This window comes from Callithrix jacchus, chromosome 10 (assembly GCF_049354715.1).
Source record: "Callithrix jacchus isolate 240 chromosome 10, calJac240_pri, whole genome shotgun sequence".
Classification (NCBI taxonomy): domain Eukaryota; kingdom Metazoa; phylum Chordata; class Mammalia; order Primates; family Cebidae; genus Callithrix; species Callithrix jacchus.
This window is the reverse complement of record NC_133511.1, coordinates 37,663,056-37,684,382: the sequence shown is the minus strand read 5'-3', so window position 1 is coordinate 37,684,382 and position 21,327 is coordinate 37,663,056. Positions and strand designations below refer to the sequence as shown.

The following is a 21,327-nucleotide window of genomic DNA, read 5'->3' as shown; positions in this document are numbered from 1 at the left end:
GTCTGCTTAAGATTGAGCCTGGACCAGGACAAGAGAAAAATTACCCTACTTGCCCACTACCAGACCAACAAGTACTAAGTAACAAATAACAGAAATCTACTACTGGGAGACAGGCAAGAGCATAGAGAGAGATCCCTTCTACTGTGCCCACATGCAGGAAGGCCAAAATATTAGGACAGAACAGGAACATTTCAAGGGGTGGAGGGACTCTCCAAGACCCCTGCATAAGTACAAAATAACACCAAAGGAATGAAGTTAGAAACGTACTGTAGTTGGCCACAGCAACAACAAAACCCAAACACACTCAGGGAGGCTGAGGCATGCATATTTCTTGAGCCCAGGAGTTCGAGACCAGCTAAGCAACATAGTGAAACCCTGTCTCTACAAAAAATTCAAACAAAAGTTAGCCAGACATGGTGGCACATGTCCATGGTCCCAGGTACTCCAGAGGCTGAGGTAGGAGGATAACCTGAGCCCAGAGAGGTCAAGGCTGCTGTGAGCCGTGTTCATGCCACTGCACTCCAGCTTGCACAACAGAGTGAGAACCTGTCTCAAAAAAAAAAAGTCAGCTCAAATTCCCCCTACAAAGTTTTTAAACATCTATACATACATACTACATACACACATACACTCCAATGACCTAGCAGAAGGGGATACACTCATTTCCAGACACAAATACTATCTACTTCCGTTCCCAGTATTCCAAAAGTCATATCCAGCATTCAGTCAAAAATTTTGAGACATACAAAAAGAGTAAGAGAAAAAAAACACTATCAAGGGACAAAGCGATCAATGAGATACAAAGATGATCAAGATGTTAGAACTATCAGACAGGTTATTTAAATAGCTATGACTAATATGTTAAAGGTTATAGTGGGAAAGTTAAATAACGTGAGAGAGACAACATGCATGAACAGATGGAGAATTTCAGTAGAGAGATGAAAACTATAAGAGACAGATATGTGAGAAAGAAAAGTACTATAACAGAAATGGAAAGTGTTATATATGTGTTCATTATTAGACTCAAGACACCACTGAGGAATCAGTTAATTAGAATATAGGTCAATAGAAATTTTCCAAACTGAAACAGCAAGAGAAAAAAACATAAAATAAACTATAGCTACACACATGTTCATTGATGAATCTAAAAATACATAATTTGGGGCAAAAACAATGTAAATCACAGGAGAATAAAGACAGTACAATTCTATTTATATGAAGTCTAAAAACAGGTAAAACTAAATACCATTTTGCATAGGTGCTAAGATTACAAACAAAGCAGTATAGTGGGTTGATTTCTTTGGGTGAGGGAAGGGAATGAAACCCGTACGGCATTGTGGAGGCAGGAAGGGACAGGAAGCTTCTAAGGTAGTGATAACGTTCAAATTTCTTAATCTAGGTAGCTACACGGACAGTAGCTTTATAATAATTAATTAAAATATGCATATATGTTTTAAATATCTATGTATTTTTAAATTAAAACCAAATTTTAAAATAACGTATTAATAAAAAGTAGGGAGCTACAATTATGAAAGCAACAGGGAACTAAGGCTATGAGTTTAAGATATGAAATTATGCAGATAAAGATTTAAAAATTTAAGTCAATAATTGGAGAATTGTTTTTTAATTTTGATACATCTACATATTAAATGCTTCATGTAAAAGATTCTGCCTGAATTATTTTTCTTTTGCTCAGATGCTTGCTATTATATAGACAAAAATCTAAAAATTGAAAAGGCAACCAAAATTACTCAATTTTTTATGCCTCAATAACTAAATAAACATCTCATTTTTACACAGTGGCTCCTAGGATGAAATTAACTTTTTTTAATTAAAAAAAGAGAAAGGAAAAACAAAACATAACATTTGAATGAATATTGTTATAAAATAATTAAAATACAAGGAATTCTCTTTTACCAACATAAAGGCTTTATGTAATTGTTTCTAATAAAATTACTTTAATTTTTGGATCTAATAGAAGCATAAAGACTATTTCTGGGGGTGATAAGAAAAACAGCTGTTATTCAGTTTTGAATATTTTGATACATCAGAATTTAATATTTGATTCTTTAGTCATTCTTCTATTTCAATATATAAAACTAAATTATTTTGGTATTGTTGTATAATTATTTCAGATGTTCAAGAAAACATTTGCAAAAACCCATCCATCAAAAATACTTTACAAATAATACCACTTCTGGTAAGTATTTGAAGAAGCTCTTTTTTTCTTGTTTTAGAAAACTTCTGATTTTATATACATATCAATACAGATAAGAACCCCATGTTAATATTAATATTTCTTGGGATTGGTTTATAGAGGTTTTCTCCTCAATCAGCTTTTTATATAAGACTCTTCATTAGAATTATGCAAATATTCTCTCATTTAAAAAATTTAAAGGTTAGGATATTCATTTTTTTTAACTTTTAGGTTCAGGGGTACATGTGCAGGTTTGTTAAATAGGTAAATTGCATATCACAGGGATTTGACATACAGATTATTTCATCACCCAGGTAATAAGCAGAGTACCCAATAGGTAGTTTCTCAATCCTCTCCCTCCTCCTACCTGTCATGGCCTCAAGTGGGCCCCAGTGTCTGTTGTGCCCTTCTTTGTATTCATGTTTACTCAAAGTTCAGCTCCTACTTATAAGTGAGATCATGTGGTATTTAGTTTTCTGTTCTTGTATTAGTTTAGGATTATGGCCTCTAGCTCCATCCATATTGCTGCAAAAGACATAATCTTGTTGCTTTTTATGGCTGCATAGTATTCCATGGTATATTTGTACCACATTTCCTTTTTATTTTTTATTTTTTAATTTTTTATTGCATTTTAGGTTTGGGGGTACATGTGCAGAACATGCAAGACAGTTGCATAGGTACACACATGGCAGTGTGTTTGGCTTCCTTTCTCCCCTTCACCCACATTTGGCATTTCTCCCCAGGCCATCTCTCCCCAGCTCCCCCCCCGCTGGCCCTCCCCTTTTCCCCCCAATAGACCCCAGTGTTTAGTACTCCCCTCCCTGTGTCCATGTGTTCTCATTTTTCCTAATCCACCTATGAGTGAGAATCTGTGGTATTTCATTTTCTGTTCTTGTGTCAGTTTGCTGAGAATGATGTTCTCGAGATTCATCCATGTCCCTACAAACGACACGAACTCATCGTTTCTGATTGCTGCATAATATTCCATGGTGTATATGTGCCACATTTTCCCAATCCAGTCTATCATCAATGGGCATTTGGGTTGATTCCAGGTCTTTGCTATTGTAAACAGTGCTGCAATGAACATTCCTGTGCATGTGTCCTTATAGTAGAACAATTTATAGTCCTTTGTATATATACCCAGTAATGGGATTGCTGGGTCAAATGGAATTGCTATTTCTAAGGCCTTGAGGAATCGCCACACTGTCTTCCACAATGGTTGAACTAATTTACACTCCCACCAACAGTGTAAAAGTGTTCCTATTTCTCCACATCCTCTCCAGCATCTGTTGTCTCCAGATTTTTTAATGATCGCCATTCTAACTGGCGTGAGATGGTATCTCAATGTGGTTTTGATTTGCATCTCTCTAATGATCAATGATGATGAGCATTTTTTCATATGATCATTGGCCTCATATATGTCTTATTTTGTAAAGTGTCTGTTCATATCATTTGCCCATTTTTGAATGGGCTTGTTTTTCCCTGTAAATCTGTCTGAGTTCTTTGTAAATTCTGGATATCAGCCCTTTGTCAGATGGGTAAACTGCAAAAATTTTTTCCCATTCTGTTGGTTGCCGATTCACTCTGGTGACTGTTTCTCTTGCCGTGCAGAAGCTGTGGAGTTTGATTAGGTTCCATTTGTCTATTTTGGCTTTTGTTACCAATGCTTTTGGTGTTTTGTTCATGAAGTCCTTGCCTACTCCTATGTCCTGGATGGTTTTGCCTAGATTTTCTTCTAGGGTTTTTATGGTGCCAGGTCTTACGTTTAAGTCTTTAATCCATCTGGAGTTAATTTTAGTGTAAGATGTCAGGAAGGGATCCAGTTTCTACTTTCTGCACATGGGTAGCCAGTTTTCCCAACACCATTTATTAAAAAGGGAATCCTTTCCCCATTGTTTGTTTTTGTCAGGTTTATCAAAGATTGTATGGTTGTAGATATGTTATGTTGCCTCCGATGCCTCTGTTTTGTTCCATTGGTCTATATCTCTGTTTTGGTACCAGTACCATGCTGTTTTGATTACTGTAGCCTTGTAGTATAGTTTGAAATCCAGTAGTGTGATGCCCCCCGCTGTGTTCTTTTTGCTTAGAATTGACTTGGCTACGCAGGCTCTCTTTTGGTTCCATATGAAGTTCATGGTGGTTTTTTCCAGTTCTGTGAAGAAAGTCAATGGTAGCTTGATGGGGATAGCATCGATTCTGTAAATTACTTTGGGCAATATAGCCATTTTCATGATATTAATTCTTCCTAACCATGAACATGGAATGTTTCTCCATCTGTTTGTGTCCTCTCTTATTTTGTTGAGCAGTGGTTTGTAGTTTTCCTTGAAGAGGTCCCTTACGTTCCTTGAGAGTTGTATTCCTAGGTATTTTATTCTCTTTGTAGCAATTGTGAATGGCAGTTCATTCTTGATTTGGCTTTCTTTAAGTCTGTTATTGGTGTCTAGGAATGCTTGTGATTTTTGCACATTGATTTTATATCCTGAGACTTTGCTGAAGTTGCTTATCAGTTTCAGGAGGTTTTGGGCTGAGGCAATGGGGTCTTCTAGGTATACTATCATGTCGTCTGCAAATAGAGACAATTTGGCTTCCACCTTTCCTATTTGAATACCCTTTATTTCTTTTTCTTGCCTGATTGCTGAGGCTAGAACTTCCAGTACTATATGGAATAGGAGTGGTGACAGAGGGCATCCTTGTCTAGTGCCAGATTTCAAAGGGAATGCTTCCAGTTTTTGCCCATTCAGTATGATATTGGCTGTTGGTTTGTCATAAATAGCTTTTATTACTTTGAGATACGTTCCATCGATACCGAGTTTATTGAGGGTTTTTAGCATAAAGGGCTGTTGAATTTTGTCGAATGCCTTCTCTGCGTCAATTGAGATAATCATGTGGTTTTTGTTTTTGGTTCTGTTTATGTGGTGAATTACGTTTATAGACTTGCGTATGTTGAACAAGCCTTGCATCCCCGGGATGAATCCTACTTGATCATGGTGAATAAGTTTTTTGATTTGCTGTTGCATTCGGCTTGCCAAGAATTTATTGAAGATTTTTGCATCTATGTTCATCATGGATATTGGCCTGAAGTTTTCTTTTCTTGTTGGGTCTCTGCCGGGTTTTGGTATCAGAGTGATGTTGGTCTCGTAAAATGATTTGGGAAGTATTCCCTCTTTTTGGATTGTTTAAATTGTTTTAGAAGGAATGGTACCAGCTCCTCTTTGTGGGTCTGGTAGAATTTGGCTGTGAACCCATCTGGACCTGGGCTTTTTTTGTGTGGTAGGCTCTTAATTGCTGCCTCGACTTCAGACCTTGTTATTGGTCTATTCATAGTTTCAGCTTCCTCCTGGTTTAGGCTTGGTAGGACACAGGAGTCCAGGAATTTATCCATTTCTTCCAAGTTTACTAGTTTATGTGCATAGAGTTGTTTGTAATATTCTCTGATGATGGTTTGAATTTCTGTGGAATCTGTGGTGATTTCCCCTTTATCATTTTTTATTGCATCTATTTGGTTGTTCTCTCTTTTATTTTTAATCAATCTGGCTAGTGGTCTGTCTATTTTGTTGATCTTTTCAAAAAACCAGCTCTTGGATTTATTGATTTTTTGAAGGGTTTTTCATGTCTCAATCTCCTTCAGTTCAGCTCTGATCTTAGTTATTTCTTGTCTTCTGCTGGGTTTTGAGTTTGTTTGATCTTGCTCCTCTAGCTCTTTCAATTTTGACGATAGGGTGTCAATTTTGGATCTCTCCATTCTCCTCATATGGGCACTTATTGCTATATACTTTCCTCTAGAGACTGCTTTAAATGTGTCCCAGAGGTTCTGGCATGTTGTGTCTTCATTCTCATTGGTTTCAAAGAACTTCTTTATTTCTGACTTCATTTCATTGTTTACCGAGTCAACATTCAAGAGCCAGTTGTTCAGTTTCCATGAAGCTGTGCGGTTCTGGGTTGGTTTCTGTATTCTGAGTTCTAACTTGATTGCACTATGGTCTGAGAGGCTGTTTGTTATGATTTCAGTTGTTTTGCATTTGTTGAGCAGTGCTTTACTCCCAATTATGTGGTCAATTTTTGAGTAGGTGTGATGTGATGCTGAGAAGAATGTATATTCTATGGATTTGGGGTGGAGAGTTCTGTAAATGTCTATCAGGTTTGCTTGCTCCAGGTCTGAGTTCAAGCCCTGGATATCCTTGTTGATTTTCTGTCCGGTTGATCTGTCTAATATTGACAGTGGAGTGTTAAAGTCTCCCACTATTATTGTGTGGGAGTCTAAGTCTCTTTGTAAGTTATTAAGAACTTGCCTTATGTATCTGGGTGCTCCTGCATTGGGTCCATATATGTTTAGGATCGTTAGCTCCTCTTGTTGTATCGATCCTTTTACCATTATGTAATGTCCTTCTTTGTCTCTTTTGATCTTTGTTGCTTTAAAGTCTATTTTATCAGAGATGAGAATTGCAACTCCTGCTTTTCTTTTTTTTTTTTTTTTTTTTTTTTTTTTGCTCTCCATTTGCTTGGTAAATCTTCCTCCATCCCTTTATTTTGAGCCTTTGTGTATCCTTGCATGTGAGATGGGTTTCCTGGATACAGCACACTGATGGATTTTGGATTTTTATCCAATTTGCCAGTCTGTGTCTTTTGATTGGTGCATTTAGTCCATTTACATTTAGGGTTAATATTGTTATGTGTGAATTTGATACTGCCATTTTGATTCTAGGTGTCTGTTTTGCCTGTTAGTTGCTGTAGATTCTTCATTATGTTGATGCTCTTTAGCATTTAGTGTGATTTTGGAATGGCTGGTACTGGTTGTTCCTTTCTATGTGTAGTGCCTCTTTCAGGAGCTCCTGTAAAGCAGGCCTGATGGTGACAAAATCTCTGAGTACTTGCTTGTTCGCAAAGGATTTTATTTTTCCTTCACTTCTGAAGCTCAGTTTGGCTGGATATGAAATTCTGGGTTGAAAGTTCTTTTCTTTAAGAATGTTGAATATTGGCCCCCACTCTCTTCTGGCTTGTAGTGTTTCTGCCGAGAGATGTGCTGTGAGTCTGATGGGCTTCCCTTTGTGGGTAACTCGACCTTTCTCTCTGGCTGCCCTTAGTATTTTCTTCTTTATTTCAACCTTGTTGAATCTGACGATTATGTGCCTTGGGGTTGCTCTTCTTGCAGAATATCTTTGTGGTGTTCTCTGTATTTCCTGCATTTGAGTGTTGGCCTGTCTTGCTAGGTGGGGGAAGCTTTCCTGGATGATGTCCTGAAGAGTATTTTCCAGCTTGGATTCATTCTCTTCGTCCCCTTCTGGTACACCTATCAAACGTAGGTTAGGTCTTTTCACATAGTCCCACATTTCTTGGAGACTTTGTTCATTCCTTTTGTGCTTTTTTCTCTAATCTTGGTTTCTCGTTTTATTTCATTGAGTTGGTCTTCGACTTCAGATATTCTTTCTTCTGCTTGGTCAATTCGGCTATTGAAACCTGTGCATGCTTCACGAAGTTCTCGTATTGTGTTTTTCAGCTCCTTTAATTCATTCATATTCCTCTCTAAGTTATCCATTCTTGTTATCATTTCCTCATATCTTTTTTTAAGTTCCTTAGTTTCTTTGCATTGATTTAATACATGTTCTTTTAGCTCACAAAAGTTTCTCATTATCCACCTTCTGAAGTCTAATTCCGTCATTTCGTCACAGTCATTCTCCGTCCAGCTTTGTTCCCTTGCTGGTGAGGAGTTTTGGTCCTTTCTAGGAGGCGAGGTGTTCTGGTTTCGGGTGTTTTCCTCCTTTTTTCGCTGGTTTCTTCCCATCTTTGTGGGTTTATCCGCTTGTCGTCTGCGTAGTTGCTGACTTTTCAATTGGGTCTCTGAGTGGACACCCAGATTTTTGATGATGAAGTATTTCTGTTACTTGGTTTTCCTTCTACCAGCCTAGCCCCTACACTGTATGACTGCTGAGGTCCACTCTAGGCCCTGCTTGTCTGGGGTGCACCTCTAGCCGCTGTGGCACAGTGAGGGATGCTACCTGTTTCTTTTTCTGCTATCTTTGTCCCAGGATGATGCCTGCCAAATGTCAGTCTTCTGGATATAGAGGGGTCAGGGAGCTAGCTGCTTGAGGAGACAGTCTGTTCTTTTTAGGAGCTCAATTTCTGAGCTGTGAGCTCTGTTGTTTATTCAGGGCTGTTAGGCTGCTATGTTTGATTTTGCTGCAACAGAGCTCATTAAAAAAACCCTTTTTTTCTCAAATGCTCTGTGTTGGGGGGTTCGGGCTTTATTTTTCGATGTCCATTGAGGTGTCCTGCCCAGCTAGGAGGCAGACTAGCCACTGTTTGCCTGCCGAGTCTCCGCCCTGCTGTTGTGTGATTCGCCCTGTTCCTGCAGGCTCTGCTGTGGTCTCCGCCACGCCCTGCCGCAGAGTCTCTTCATTGTAGCGTGTTGCCTCGGCAATGGCAGGCTGCGTCAGCAGTGGGCGTGTATCTCAGTAGGGACGGGTTGCCTCGGCAATGGGAGGCTGCGTCAGCAGTGGGCGTGTATCTCAGTAGGGACGGGTTGCCTCGGCAACGGCTGGCTGCGTCAGCAGTGGGCATGTATCTCAGTTGGGGCGGGTTGCCTCGGTAGTGGTGGATGCCCCTCCCCGACAGAGCGTCTCGGACCGTCTGCTCGGGATACTTTGAAATCGCCGTTTTGTTCGTCCCACTGGGTACCCCGAACGCTCTGTCCCTGCAATCCCCTGGGCTGGCCTACTGTCCAAGTCTCGTTCATTCTCAAGTCCAGCCCTCTCAAGTCTCAGGTTGCCGGTTCAACAGGGCACCCGGACAAGCGCGCCCTGTGGGGATTGCTCGGTAGGGCCGGCTGCCGCCGCCCCAGCTGCCAGCTTCGCCAGGCAGATTTACTTTCTGGCGTTCCGTGTCTCCCTTACACTTAGGAGTTTCCCCGTTCTGTGGGCAACAAAGATCAGTCTGGAAATGCAACTCCGACTCACCTCTTTGCGGATTCAACGAGAGCTCCAATCCTGGGTTGTTCTCACAGCGCCATCTTGAGTCCTCTCCAGAGTTGTTTGTATTATTCTCTGGTGATGGTTTGAATTTCTGTGGAATCTGGGGTGATTTCTTTCCCCTTTATCATTTTTTATTGCATCTATTTGGTTGTTCTCTCTTTTCTTTCTTATCAGTCTGGCTAGTGGTTTGTCTATTTTGTTGATCTTTTAAAAAACTAGCTCTTGGATTTATTGATATTTTGAAGGGTTTTTCGTGTCTCTATCTCCTTCAGTTCTGCTCTGATCTTAGTTATTTCTTGTCTTCTACTAGGATTCAGTTTTTTTGATCTTGCTCCTCTAGCTCTTTCAACTTTGACGATAGGGTGTCAATTTTGGATCTCTCCATTCTCCTCATATGGGCACTTATTGCTATATATTTTCCTCTAGAGACTGCTTTAAATGTTTCCCAGAGATTCTGGCATGTTGTGTCTTCGTTCTCATTGGTTTCGAAGAACTTCTATATTTCTGCCTTCATTTCATTGTTTATCCAGTCAACATTCAAGAGCCAGTTGTTCAGTTTCCATGAAGCTGTGCGGTTCTGGGTTGGTTTCTGAATGCTGAGTTCTAACTTGATTGCACTATGGTCTGAGAGACTGTTTGTTATGATTTCCATTGTTTTGCATTTGCTGAGGAGTGCTTTACTTCCAATTATGTGGTCAATTTTAGAATGGGTGTGATGTGATGCTGAGAAGAATGTATATTCTATGGATTTGGGGTGGAGAGTTCTGTAAATGTCTATCAGGTTTGCTTGCTCCAGGTCTGAGTTCAAGCCCTGGATATCCTTGTTGATTTTCTGTCCGGTTGATCTGTCTAATATTGACAGTGGAGTGTTAAAGTCTCCCATTATTATTGTGTGGGAGTCTAAGTCTCTTTGTAATTCATTAAGAACTTGCCTTATGTATCTGGGTGCTCCTGTATTGGGTCCATATATCTTTAGGATTGTTAGCTCTTCTTGTTGTATCGATCCTTTTACCATTATGTAATGGCCTTCTTTGTCTCTTTTGATCTTTGTTGCTTTAAAGTCCATTTTATCAGAGATGAGAATTGCAACTCCAGCTTTTTTTTGCTCTCCATTTGCTTGGTAAATCTTCCTCCATCCCTTTATTTTGAGCCTTTGTGTATCCTTGCATGTGAGATGGGTTTCCTGGATACAGCACACTGATGGGTTTTGGTTTTTTATCTAATTTGCCAGTCTGTGTCTTTTGATTGGTGCATTTAGTCCATTTACATTTAGGGTTAATATTGTTATGTGTGAATTTGATACTGCCATTTTGATGCTAGCTGGCTGTTTTGCCCGTTAGTTGATGTAGATTCTTCATTATGTTGATGCTCTTTAGCACTTAGTGTGATTTTGGATTGGCTGGTACTGCTTCTTCCTTTCTATGTGTAGTGCCTCTTTCAGGAACTCTTGTAAAGCAGGCCTGGTGGTGACAAAATCTCTGAGTACTTGCTTGTTCACAAAGGATTTTATTATTTTTTCACTTCTGAAGCTCAGTTTGGCTGGCTATGTAATTCTGGGTTGAAAGTTCTTTTCTTTAAGGATGTTGAATATTGGCCCCCACTGTCTTCTGGCTTGTAGAGTTTCTGCCGAGAGATGCTGTGAGTCTGATGGGCTTTCCTTTGTGGGTGACCCGACCTTTCTCTCTGGCTGCCCCTAGTATTTTCTCCTTTATTTCAACCCTGGTGAATCTGACGATTATGTGCCTTGGAGTTGCTCTTCTTGCAGAATATCTGTATGGTGTTCTCTGTATTTCCTGCATTTGAGTGTTGGCCTGCCTTGCTAGGTGGGGGAAATTTTCCTGGATAATATCCTGAAGAGTATTTTCCAGCTTGGATTCATTCTGTTCGTCACATTCTGGTATACCTATATCAAACGTAGGTTAGGTCTCTTCACATAGTCTCACATTTCTTGGAGACTTTGTTCATTCCTTTTTGTGCTTTTTTCTCTGATCTTGGTTTCTCGTTTTATTTTATTGAGTTGATCTTCGACTTCTGATATTCTTTCTTCTGCTTGGTCCATTTGGCTGTTGAAACTTGTGCATGCTTCACGAAGTTCTCGTATTGTGTTTTTCAGCTCCTTCAATTCATTATTATTTCTCTCTAAGTTATCCATTTTTGTTATCATTTCCTCGAATCTTTTTTCAAATCTTTTTTCAAGGTTCTTAGTTTCTTTGCGTTGATTTAAAACATGTTCTTTTAGCTCACAAAAGTTTCTCATTTACCTTCTGAAGTCTAATTCCATCATTTCGTCATAGTCATTCTTGGTTCAGCTTTGTTCCCTTGCTGGTGAGGAGTTTTGGTCCTTTGTAGGAGTCGCGGTGTTCTGGTTTTGGGTGTTTCCCTCCTTTTTGCACTGGTTTCTTCCCATCTTTGTCGATTTATTTCCCTGTCGTCTGTGTAGTTGCTGACTTTTCGATTGGGTCTCTGAGTGGATGCCCAGATTGTTGATGATGAAGTATTTCTGTTACTTGGTTTTCCTTCTACCAGTCTAGCCCCTCCACTGTATGACTGCTGAGGTCCACTCCAGGCCCTACTTGTCTGGGGTGCACCTATAGTGGCTGCCGAACAGTGAGGGATGCTAGCAGTTTTTTTTTCTGCTATCTTTGTTCCAGAATGATGCCTGCCAAATGTCAGTCTTCTGGATATAGAGGGGTCAGGGAGCGGCTTGAGGAGGCAGTCTGTACTTTATAGGAGCTCAAGTGCTGATCTGTGAGCTCTGTTGTTCATTCAGGGCTGTTAGGCTGCTGCATTTAATTGTGCTGCAGTAGAACTCATAAAAAATACCCTTTTTTTCTCAGATGCTCTGTCTCAGGGTGTGGGGTTTTCTTTATGTGTTCGTTGCACTGTCCTGCCCAGCTAGGAGGCAGTCTAGTCACTATTTGCTGCTCAGGCTCTACCCTGCTGGTGTGAGGTCTGCCCTGTTGCTCCAGGCTCTGCCCTACTGCTGCGGTCTCCGCCCTGCTGCCACAGGCTATGCCCTGCGGCGGAGTCTCTCTCTTGTGGCGGGTTGCCTTGGCAATGGCAGGCTGCATCTGCAATGGGAGTGTACCTCAGTAGGGGCGGCTTGCCTCGGTAATGGCAAACGCCCCTCCCCCACTGAGCTGCACCATCCTGGGTTCAGTTATGCCCGCAGTGAAACTCTCCACCCGGAGCGTTTGCAATCGCCATTTTGTTTGTCCCACTGCCCTGGCCCAAATGCCATTTCCCTGGAATCTTCTGGCCTGCCTCAGTGTTCAAGTCCTGTTCAATCGGATGGATATGCCAATCTGCCCCCTCAAGTCTCAGATTGCCGGTTCAACAGGGCACCCGGACCAGTGCACTTTTTGCGGAGCACTGTGGAGCACCGCTGTGCTGCAGCGCCGGCCACCGGCTGCACCAGCCAAAACTGCTTCGCTGGCATCCCAAGTCTCTTTTATATCTGGGAATTTTCCCGTTGTGTGGGCAATAAAGATTCGTCTGGAAATGCGGCCCTGACTCACCCTCCGCGCGTTCACTGAGAGCTTCAATCCTGGGTTGTTCTCACCGTGCCATCTTGAGTCAGGACTCCTTTGTACCAGATTTTCTTTATCCAGTCTACCTTTGATGGGCGTTTAGGTTGATTTCAGGTCCTTGTGAATAGTGCTGCAATGAACATACCCCTGCATGTCTTTATGATAGAATGATTTGCATTCCTTCAGGGTGTATACCCAATAATGGGATTGCTGGGTTGAATGGTACTTCTATTTTAAGTTCTTTAAGAAATCGCCACACTGCTTTTCACAATGACTGAACTAATTTGCATTCCCACCACCAGTGTTTAAGTATTCCCTTTTTTTCTGCAACCTTGCCAGTATCTGCTATTTTTTTTGACTTTTTAGTAATAGCCATTCTGACTTGTGTGAGACACTATCTCATTGTGGTTTTGATTTGCATTTTTCAAACAATTAGTGATGTTGAGCTCTTTTCCATGTGCTTGTTGGCCACATGTATGTCTTCTTTTGAAAAATGTTTTTTCATGTTCTTTGCCCACTTTTTATTGGGGTTGTCTTTTGCTTGTTAATTTATTTTAAGTTCCTTATAGATTCTCCATATTAGGTCAGGCATGATGACTCACACCTGTAATCCCAGCACTTTGGGAGGTCAAGGCTGGCAGATCACCTGAGGTCAGGAATTCGAGATCAGCCTGGCCAACATGGTAAAACCTTGTCTCTATTAAAAATACAAAAAAAATAGCTGGGCATGGTGGCCTACACCTGTAATCCCAATTACTCAGGAGGCTGAGACAGAAGAATCACTTGAACCTGGGAGGCAGAGGTTGCATTAAGCCAAGATCACACCATTGCACTTCAGCCTGGGCAACAAGAGCAAAACTCCATCTCAAAAAAAATTTTTTTTAAGATTCTGGATATTAGAACTTTGTCAGATGCATAGTTTGCAAATATTGTCTCCCAGTATTTTGGGAGGTGGTCCATTTACTCTGTTGATAGTTTATTTTGCTGTGCAGAAACTCTTGTTTGTTAGGTTCCATTTATCAATTTTTGCTTTTGTTGCACTCGCTTTTGGTGTCTTCATCATGACATCTTTGCCAGGGCCTATGTCCAGAATGGTGTTTCCTAAGTAACCTTCCAGGATTTTTATAGTTTTAGGTTTTTTTTAAGTCTTTAATCCATCTTGAGTTGATTTTTGTATATGGTATAAGGATGGGGTCCAGCTTCGATCTTCTGCACATGGCTAGCCAGTTATCCCAGCACCATTCATTGAATAGGGAATCCTTTCCCCATTGCTTGTTTTCATCAACTTTGTTGAAGATCAGATGGTTATAGGAATACAACATTATTTCTGGGCTGTCTACAGAAAATAAACATTTTTATATCCAGAGTATTTTCGTCAGTCATGGGAGCAGAAACAGGTATGAGTATATGAATCTTCAAATAATTTTAGATGTGTATTCTAATTGAAAAACTGCTAAGAAGTGTACAGTAGCAAGGATCCATATCTCTTCCATGTCTTGAGAGGCTTTTTTATTATTATTACTATTATTATTATTATACTTTAAATTCTGGGATACATGTGCAGAACATTCAGGTTTGTTACATAGGTATACAAATGTTATGGTGGTTTGCTACACCCATCAACCCATCATCTACATTAGGTTTTTCTCCTAATGCTATTCCTCCCACCCCGCAACAGGCCCCAGTGTGTGATGTTCCCCTCCCTGTGTCCATGTGTTCTCATTGTTCAACTCCCACTTATGAGTGAGAACATGGGGTGTTAAAACTAGACGTTACTGAGTCTTTTTTTTATTTTTTGTCTTGACACTGGGTTCTGGTAAAAATATAAATGAGTATCAGCACTACAGTTAAGAATTGTCAGTCTAACAGGGACGAAGACATACACATGGATAGTATGTATAATAATTATAATACAAGGTAAGATAAGACTATGTGAGGAACATTGTTAAGAAATTACAGAGGTGGGGAGGGATAGCCTGGGGAGAAATGCCAAATGTGGGTGAAGGGAAGAAGGAAAGAAAAGCACACTGCCATGTGTGTTCCTATGCAACTGTCTTGCATGCTCTGCTCATGTACCCCAAAACCTAAAATCCAATAAAAAATAAATAAAAAATAAAAAAATAAAAATAAATTACAGAAGGATGAAATGTTATCTAACTGGAGGTTAGGACACGAGTTTATAGGAGAGAAGGGGTGTCCTCAAACTTATTACCTGTGCTCTCACAATTCTCAATTTAGGTATTCAACAAAGAAATGTTTTGTTAGAGAGTTAATTAGATACTTCCTCAATTGTTTTTCATCATGTGCCCACAGTTCTAAAATTTTTAAAGGAAAAAGTAAGATTATACAAGAATACTATGTTTCATATTACCTGATTTTACATAAATATTTCTTAACTGTGTTTCAGGGTCTTGCTATGCTCTGTGTAAAATAGTGGATAATAGTAAGAAATATGCTGTTTCTGCTCTCACGAAGCTTATTATTATGGTTCCAAGAACAAAAATGGCCTTCGGCATGTTCGATGCTATCATTTTTAGACATAACTCTTTCAGCAACAGTTACTTTAACTCCTGATGTTTTTCATAGCTACTTTTTAGATACTAGTTTGGTTTTTCTCACAGTTTTTCATCTCCACCAGTTCAGCAATTTAAGCAATTTTTTTTTTTGCCTGAATTTTAACTGTGACAATTTTCTGTCGGTTATGACACTTATCACTTATGTAATCATTATTTATGATGATGATTATTATAACGTACGATGATGATTCTTATTTTAGTGAGATAATACTTGGAAACAGTATACTAGAGTATAGGAGGGTAGCTGCAGGGCATCCTGCATTTGCTTAGGTTATGATTTTCAATAAAATAAAAACTGTGGATCTTGGAAGGAGGATTTGCATTTTAGAGTATTTTTTCGTTTGTTTTTCGTTTTTGTTTTTTGGGTTTTCTTGGTAAGAGTATTTTATTTACTTTTTGGCGGGGGGGTGGGCAGAGTTTCACTGCTGTTACCCAGGCTGGAGTGCAATGGCGCGATCTTGGCTCACCGCAACCTCCGCCTCCTGGGTTCAGGCAATTCTCCTGCCTCAGCCTCCCGAGTAGCTGGGATTACAGGCGTACACCACCATGCCCAGCTAATTTTTTGTATTTTTAGTAGAGACGGGGTTTCGCCATGTTGACCAGGATGGTCTCGATCTCTTGACCTAGTGATCCACCTGCCTCAGCCTCCCAAAGTGCTGCGTTTTATTTACTTTTTTAAATGAAATAAATTTAAAGAATTTTTAATAATTACCCTCAACTTTCTTATTTAGCCCAAAATATATTGATAAATTACCTCTAGGGTGTTATATGGGTTCCAAGTGCTTCCTGTATAAAATTATTAAATTTTGACCATTTATACAGCTGATTATGATAGCGCTTCTTACACACATCTTACCAATAGCCAGGAGTGAAGGTCATGAATTATTGGTAGCATGATGCCTTACATAGAACGGTACTCAGTTTTGTTGAAATTGGTACGTGTAGCATTTGAGAATTTGAACTATGAGTTTAGCCTTATCAAAATATATGTCTATGAATGCTGCAGTAAAAGGATATTCTGACACTATGTTACAGAACACCCAGACAAGGGCCAGTTTATCTCCTGATGTCGGATCCAGATTGCAAAGAAAATACCTATGAATATAACAGTAACTATCAAATGGAATCATTTTTAGAATCTCCTGTGATTATTATCATATTTCTGCATTTAATAATTACTTAAAACACTATATCCATAAAGTAAAGGCAAATCATGACACAGGTAATAGAGATACTTTGACTAGTTTATATTCATGCTGGTTTACTTTACTTTATGTATTATTGATAAATACATTTTAATGAATAGAAATACATTATTTTCAGGGAGAATGCTACTGGATATAAATCCATTCTATTTAAAAATGAAAGGATATGTATTATGTACTGGCTATGGTTGTGAAACATAGTTTTTGGAAATTTCTAATAAATTCAATTAAATTTTCATCCAGTGGTATAAAAAATTTGTGATTAACAACATCCCACATAATTAGTAAAACTATGTGCTAAAGTCTTTGCAGGATCTCTATACTCTGGAAATGTTACTGGGGGTCTTATCAACTCTGCATGTACAGAAATCAGTGTTACCATTTTTTCCAGGAGCAATTAGTCTGTAAAAAACTGAACACACTAGCAACTCACAAATAATTGGAATGGTAAAAATAAAAAATTAGCTGCAGTCCCACTGGATTACTTGATTTGCCTGATCAGTATGTTCTTTTCCAATAGGAATGTCTACTTGGGAAACCAGATTTATATTACAGATTTCCTTTTGGAACATAGAAGCAAAGTCAAAAGTTGTAGGATCTTAAAAAATTTTTTCATAGAATTATGATAGCCTCATGCATGCTTTTATTTTTCCCCCAACTATTGCTACTTCATGCTCTTATCTGAACTATTTTAAGCTGAATTTCTTACTTACAATGCATATCTAAAGTGTGAATGAAATGGCCAGGGTGAAAACCTATCATATTAATCCCATCTGAAAATTTTTCAGAGCTTCTCCTTCAGCTACTGAAGAAAATTTATACCACTTAACATGGCATATAAGGCTCTTAATATTTGGGGTCCTTCCTGCATACATCATCCTTATCACCTTTCCCACCATACCAGTATTCCAGTAATCCAAATTAATTATAGTTTCCTAAATAAAACCTGCTGTTTCTTGCCTTTTTGCCTGTACATATGCTATATTCTTGACTTGGAATGGCTCCCCCATCTCACACTCTATTTACAGCTGTGTGATGTTATTTATTCTTTTAAATCCTGTTCCAGTTGAACTTTCTCCATTTTTTAAAATAATCCTCTCTACTGCCTCTTCTATACAAATTATGTTCTGAACTGAACTTACTTGTGTACATATATGTCTTTTAGATCAAGAGCTCTGAAAAGTGGAGATTGTCATTCATTTCTGTACTCTTATGAATTAAAATAGTCCAGGCACATACATAATGGCAAATCAAAATAATGAATAAAAGAGAAAGTAGCCAATCAGTCAGTGTATGAAGCCTGTGTCACATGATAAGTACCATTCTGTACATTAGGTAAATAATAGAAGATAAAAACAAATTTGCCATCATGGAGCTTATATTTAAGTGGGGAGTACAGATTTTAAATATATATAAAAATACTTTCAGGTAGCTATAAGTGAAATGAAAACTAGAGCACAGTAGGGGGATAGAGAGTGATGGGAATACTGTTTTAGATAGAGAGGTAGAGTGGTCAGAGAAGGTCTCTGAGAAGGTGACATTTGAGCAGAGATCTAAGTGAAGTAAGGGAGATAACTTGGGTGGTGATTAGAGACCAGCACACTACTTAGATGGAATGAGCACAAAGGACCTGATACAGAAGCATGTTTAATCCTGTTAAAAGAATCACCCTGTCTAGTGTCTGAAGAATATGCCAGGGGAGGGAAGGAGATGGCAGGTATCTAGAGATGAGGACCAGTTAAAGAGCTTTTGCAGTAATCTAAGTGAGAGTTTATGGCATGGACCAGATTAATAACGTTGGTGATAACAAGAAGTAGGAAAATACAGATTTAGTTTTCTTTATAATTTTGAGTTTTATTATAGATTATAAGGGGTACATGTGCAGTTTTGTTACATGACTATATTGTATGACACTGAGGTTTGGGGTACAAATGGTCCCATCATCCAGGTAGTGAGCACAACACCCAATAGGTGGCTTTTCAGCCCATGCCTACCTCCCTCCGTCATCTGGTAGTCTCCAGTGTCTATGTTCTCATCTTTATGTGTATTCAGTATTTAGCTTCCATGTATGAGAACATGGGGTATTTGGTTTTCTTTTCTTACATTAATTTGCTTAGGATAATGGCCTCCAGAATACATTTTGAAATCCTTATTTTTTGCTGGATTGTATATAAAGTACAGAAAAAAGGAGGAATAGAGGATGATTCCAAAGTTTTTCACCTGAGTAGCTGTGTGAATGATGAAACCACTTACTGACATAAAGTATACAAGGGGAGGAGCAGGTGGGTGTTGAAAATCAATTCTTAGGTTTTGATATGCCTATTAGTTATCCACATATAATGATGATGATATTGAAAAGGAAGTTAGACACACAAGTCTGGAATTCAGAGGGGACACACTGGCTGCATATATAACTTGGGAATTGTCAGCATATAAATGGTATTTACAGCCAGGAAATTGGATGAGATCACCTGGAAAAAGAACATAGATTGAAAAGAATTCTAAAGAATAAAGCCTGAAATTGTTTTTAGAAGGAGAGAGGACTCAACTGGGTCAGAAGCTGTTAATAAGTTTGAGTTAGATGAAAACTCAGAATTTCCTATGGAATTTGGCTACCTGGGGCCATTTTTATCTTTGACAATAATGGTTTCAGTAAAATATTGGGGCAAAAACCTGATTGTAAGGGCTCAAGAGAGAGTAGAAAAATAATAGAATTTTCTTGGTAACTTTGTGGTAATATACTTAAAAGTTAGGCAAAATGAAAGTAGTAGATAGAATAATAGTCCCCCCAAAAGTCCAAATTCTCCTCCCTGGAACCTGTGAATATGTTACTTTACATAGCCAAAGGAATTTTGTGGATATGACTAAGTTATTGATGTTGAAATGGGTATATTATCCTGGATTATCACCTGGGCCCAGTGTAATCCCAAGGGTCCTCCTTATAGGTACAAGAGGAGGGCAGGAGAGTCAGTGGGAGTCAGAGAGAGATTTGAAGAGGCCACACTTCTGTCTTTGAATGTGGAATGATATAGTTTCGTTCTGTCCCCACTGAAATCTCAACTTGGATTAAATCTCCCAGAATTCTCATGTGTTGTGTATCCAGGGGGAGGTAATTGAATCATGGTGTCCAGTCTTTCCTGTGATATTCTCATGATAGTGAATAATCTCATGATATATGATGAGTTTATCAGGGGTTTCCACTTTTGCTTCCTCCTCATTTTTCTTTCTTTTGTGGGGGGAGGAAGGGAGGAAGGCAGGAAGGGGGGGAAGGAGGAAGGGAGGGAGGAAGGAAGGGAAGGAAGGAAATCAAGCAATGAGAGAGACATTGCCGACCTGGATCTAGAGGTTTACAAGTTGATTTCTTTTTTTTTTTTTTTTCTTTTTTTTTTGAGAGAAGGAAAGAAAAAAAAATGAGTAAAGCAGAGGAAGAAAGAGGAAGAGAAAGAGGGAGGGTGAATGGAAATATTGCTTTATTCTGAAAAAAAATGGGTATTAATAATGGCCAATGTTTCATTTAAACCTATGAGTAGGTGTGATGTATTGACAAGAATGTATATTTTGTGTATTTGAAGTGGAGAGCTCTATAAATATTTATTAAGTTTACTTGTTCCGGTTCTGAGTTTGAGTCCTTGATATCCTTATTCTCATGTCTCCTTCTGTCTCATTGAATCTAAGTCTCTATGTATCTGGGTGTTAGGATCGTTAGCTCTTGTTGTTGCATTGATACTTTTACCACTATATCTTTGTTGCTTTAAAATCTGTTTTATCCAATACGAGAATTGCAACTCCTGCTTTTGTTTTATTTATTTATTTATTTATTTATTTATTTATTTATTTTTGCTCTCCATTTGGTTGGTAAATCTTTCTCCATCCCTTTGTTTTGAGTCTTTGTGTATCCTTGCATGTGAAACAGGTCTGGATGTAACAGGCCATTGGGTTTTGGCTGTGTCTTTTGATTGGGGGATTTAGTCGATTTAAATTTAGGATTACTGCCATTTGATGTTAACTGGCTGTTTTATCCATTCGTTGATGTAAATTCTTCTTTATGTTGGTGCTCTTTACTTTTTGGTATATTTTTAGAAAGGCTAATACTGGTTGTTTCTTTCTGTTTTAATCCTTCTTTCAGAAGCTCTTGTAAAGCAGGCCTGGTTGTAATAAAATCTCTGAGTACTTGGTTGTTCATAAAAGATTTTATTTTTCCTTCAGTTGTGAAGCTTAGTTTGGCTGGATATGAAATTCTGGGCTGAAGGTTCTGTTCTTTAAGGATGTTGAATATTGGCCCCCACTCTCTTCTGGCTTGTAGAGTTTCTGCTGAGAGATCTGCTATAAGTCTCATAGGCTTCCCTTTGTGGGTAATCTGACCTTTCTCTCTGGCTGCCCTTAGTATTTTCTCCTTCGTTTCAACCCTGGTGAATCTAAGGATTATGTGCCTTGGGGTTGCTCTTCTTGAGGAATATCTTTGTGGTGTTCTCTGTATTACCTGGGGTTGAAAATTGACCTGCTTCGCTAGTTTAGGAAAATTTTCCTGAATAATATCCTGAAGAATATTTTCCAGCTTGGATTCATTCTCTCCGTCACATTCAGGTACACCTATCGAACGTAAATTTGGTCTTTTCACATAGTCCCACATTTCTTGGAGACTTTGCTCATTCCTTTTTATCCTTTTTTCTCTAATCTTGTCTTCTTGTTTTATTTCATTAAGTTGGACTTCAACCTCTGATATCCTTTCTTCTGCTTGAACAATTCGAGTGCATACTGTGCATACTTCTCGGAGTTCCTGTATTGTATTCTTCAGTTCCATTAATTCCCTTATATTCCTCTCTAAGTTGTCTATTCTCAATAGGATTTCATCAA

The 21,327-nt window shown here is 38.9% G+C and overlaps 1 protein-coding gene across 19 annotated transcripts in view; it reads left to right on the top strand.

Moving 5' to 3' along the window:
- CEP126 (centrosomal protein 126) overlaps positions 1-21,327 on the top strand; it is a 134,823-nt gene that overhangs the window by 78,593 nt on the left and 34,903 nt on the right. For 15 of the 19 annotated variants that reach the window (XM_078339898.1, XM_054241776.2, XM_054241777.2 and 12 more), the window contains one exon: positions 2,136-2,200. The exons of 2 other annotated variants lie outside the window; for them this stretch is intronic. In XM_078339898.1, coding sequence (XP_078196024.1) covers positions 2,136-2,200 — 65 coding nt within the window. Of the gene's footprint in view, positions 1-2,135; positions 2,201-16,303; positions 16,378-21,327 lie in introns of all 19 variants that reach the window. 2 more of the 19 variants (XM_078339896.1, XM_035265186.3) reach the window with 1 other exon arrangement.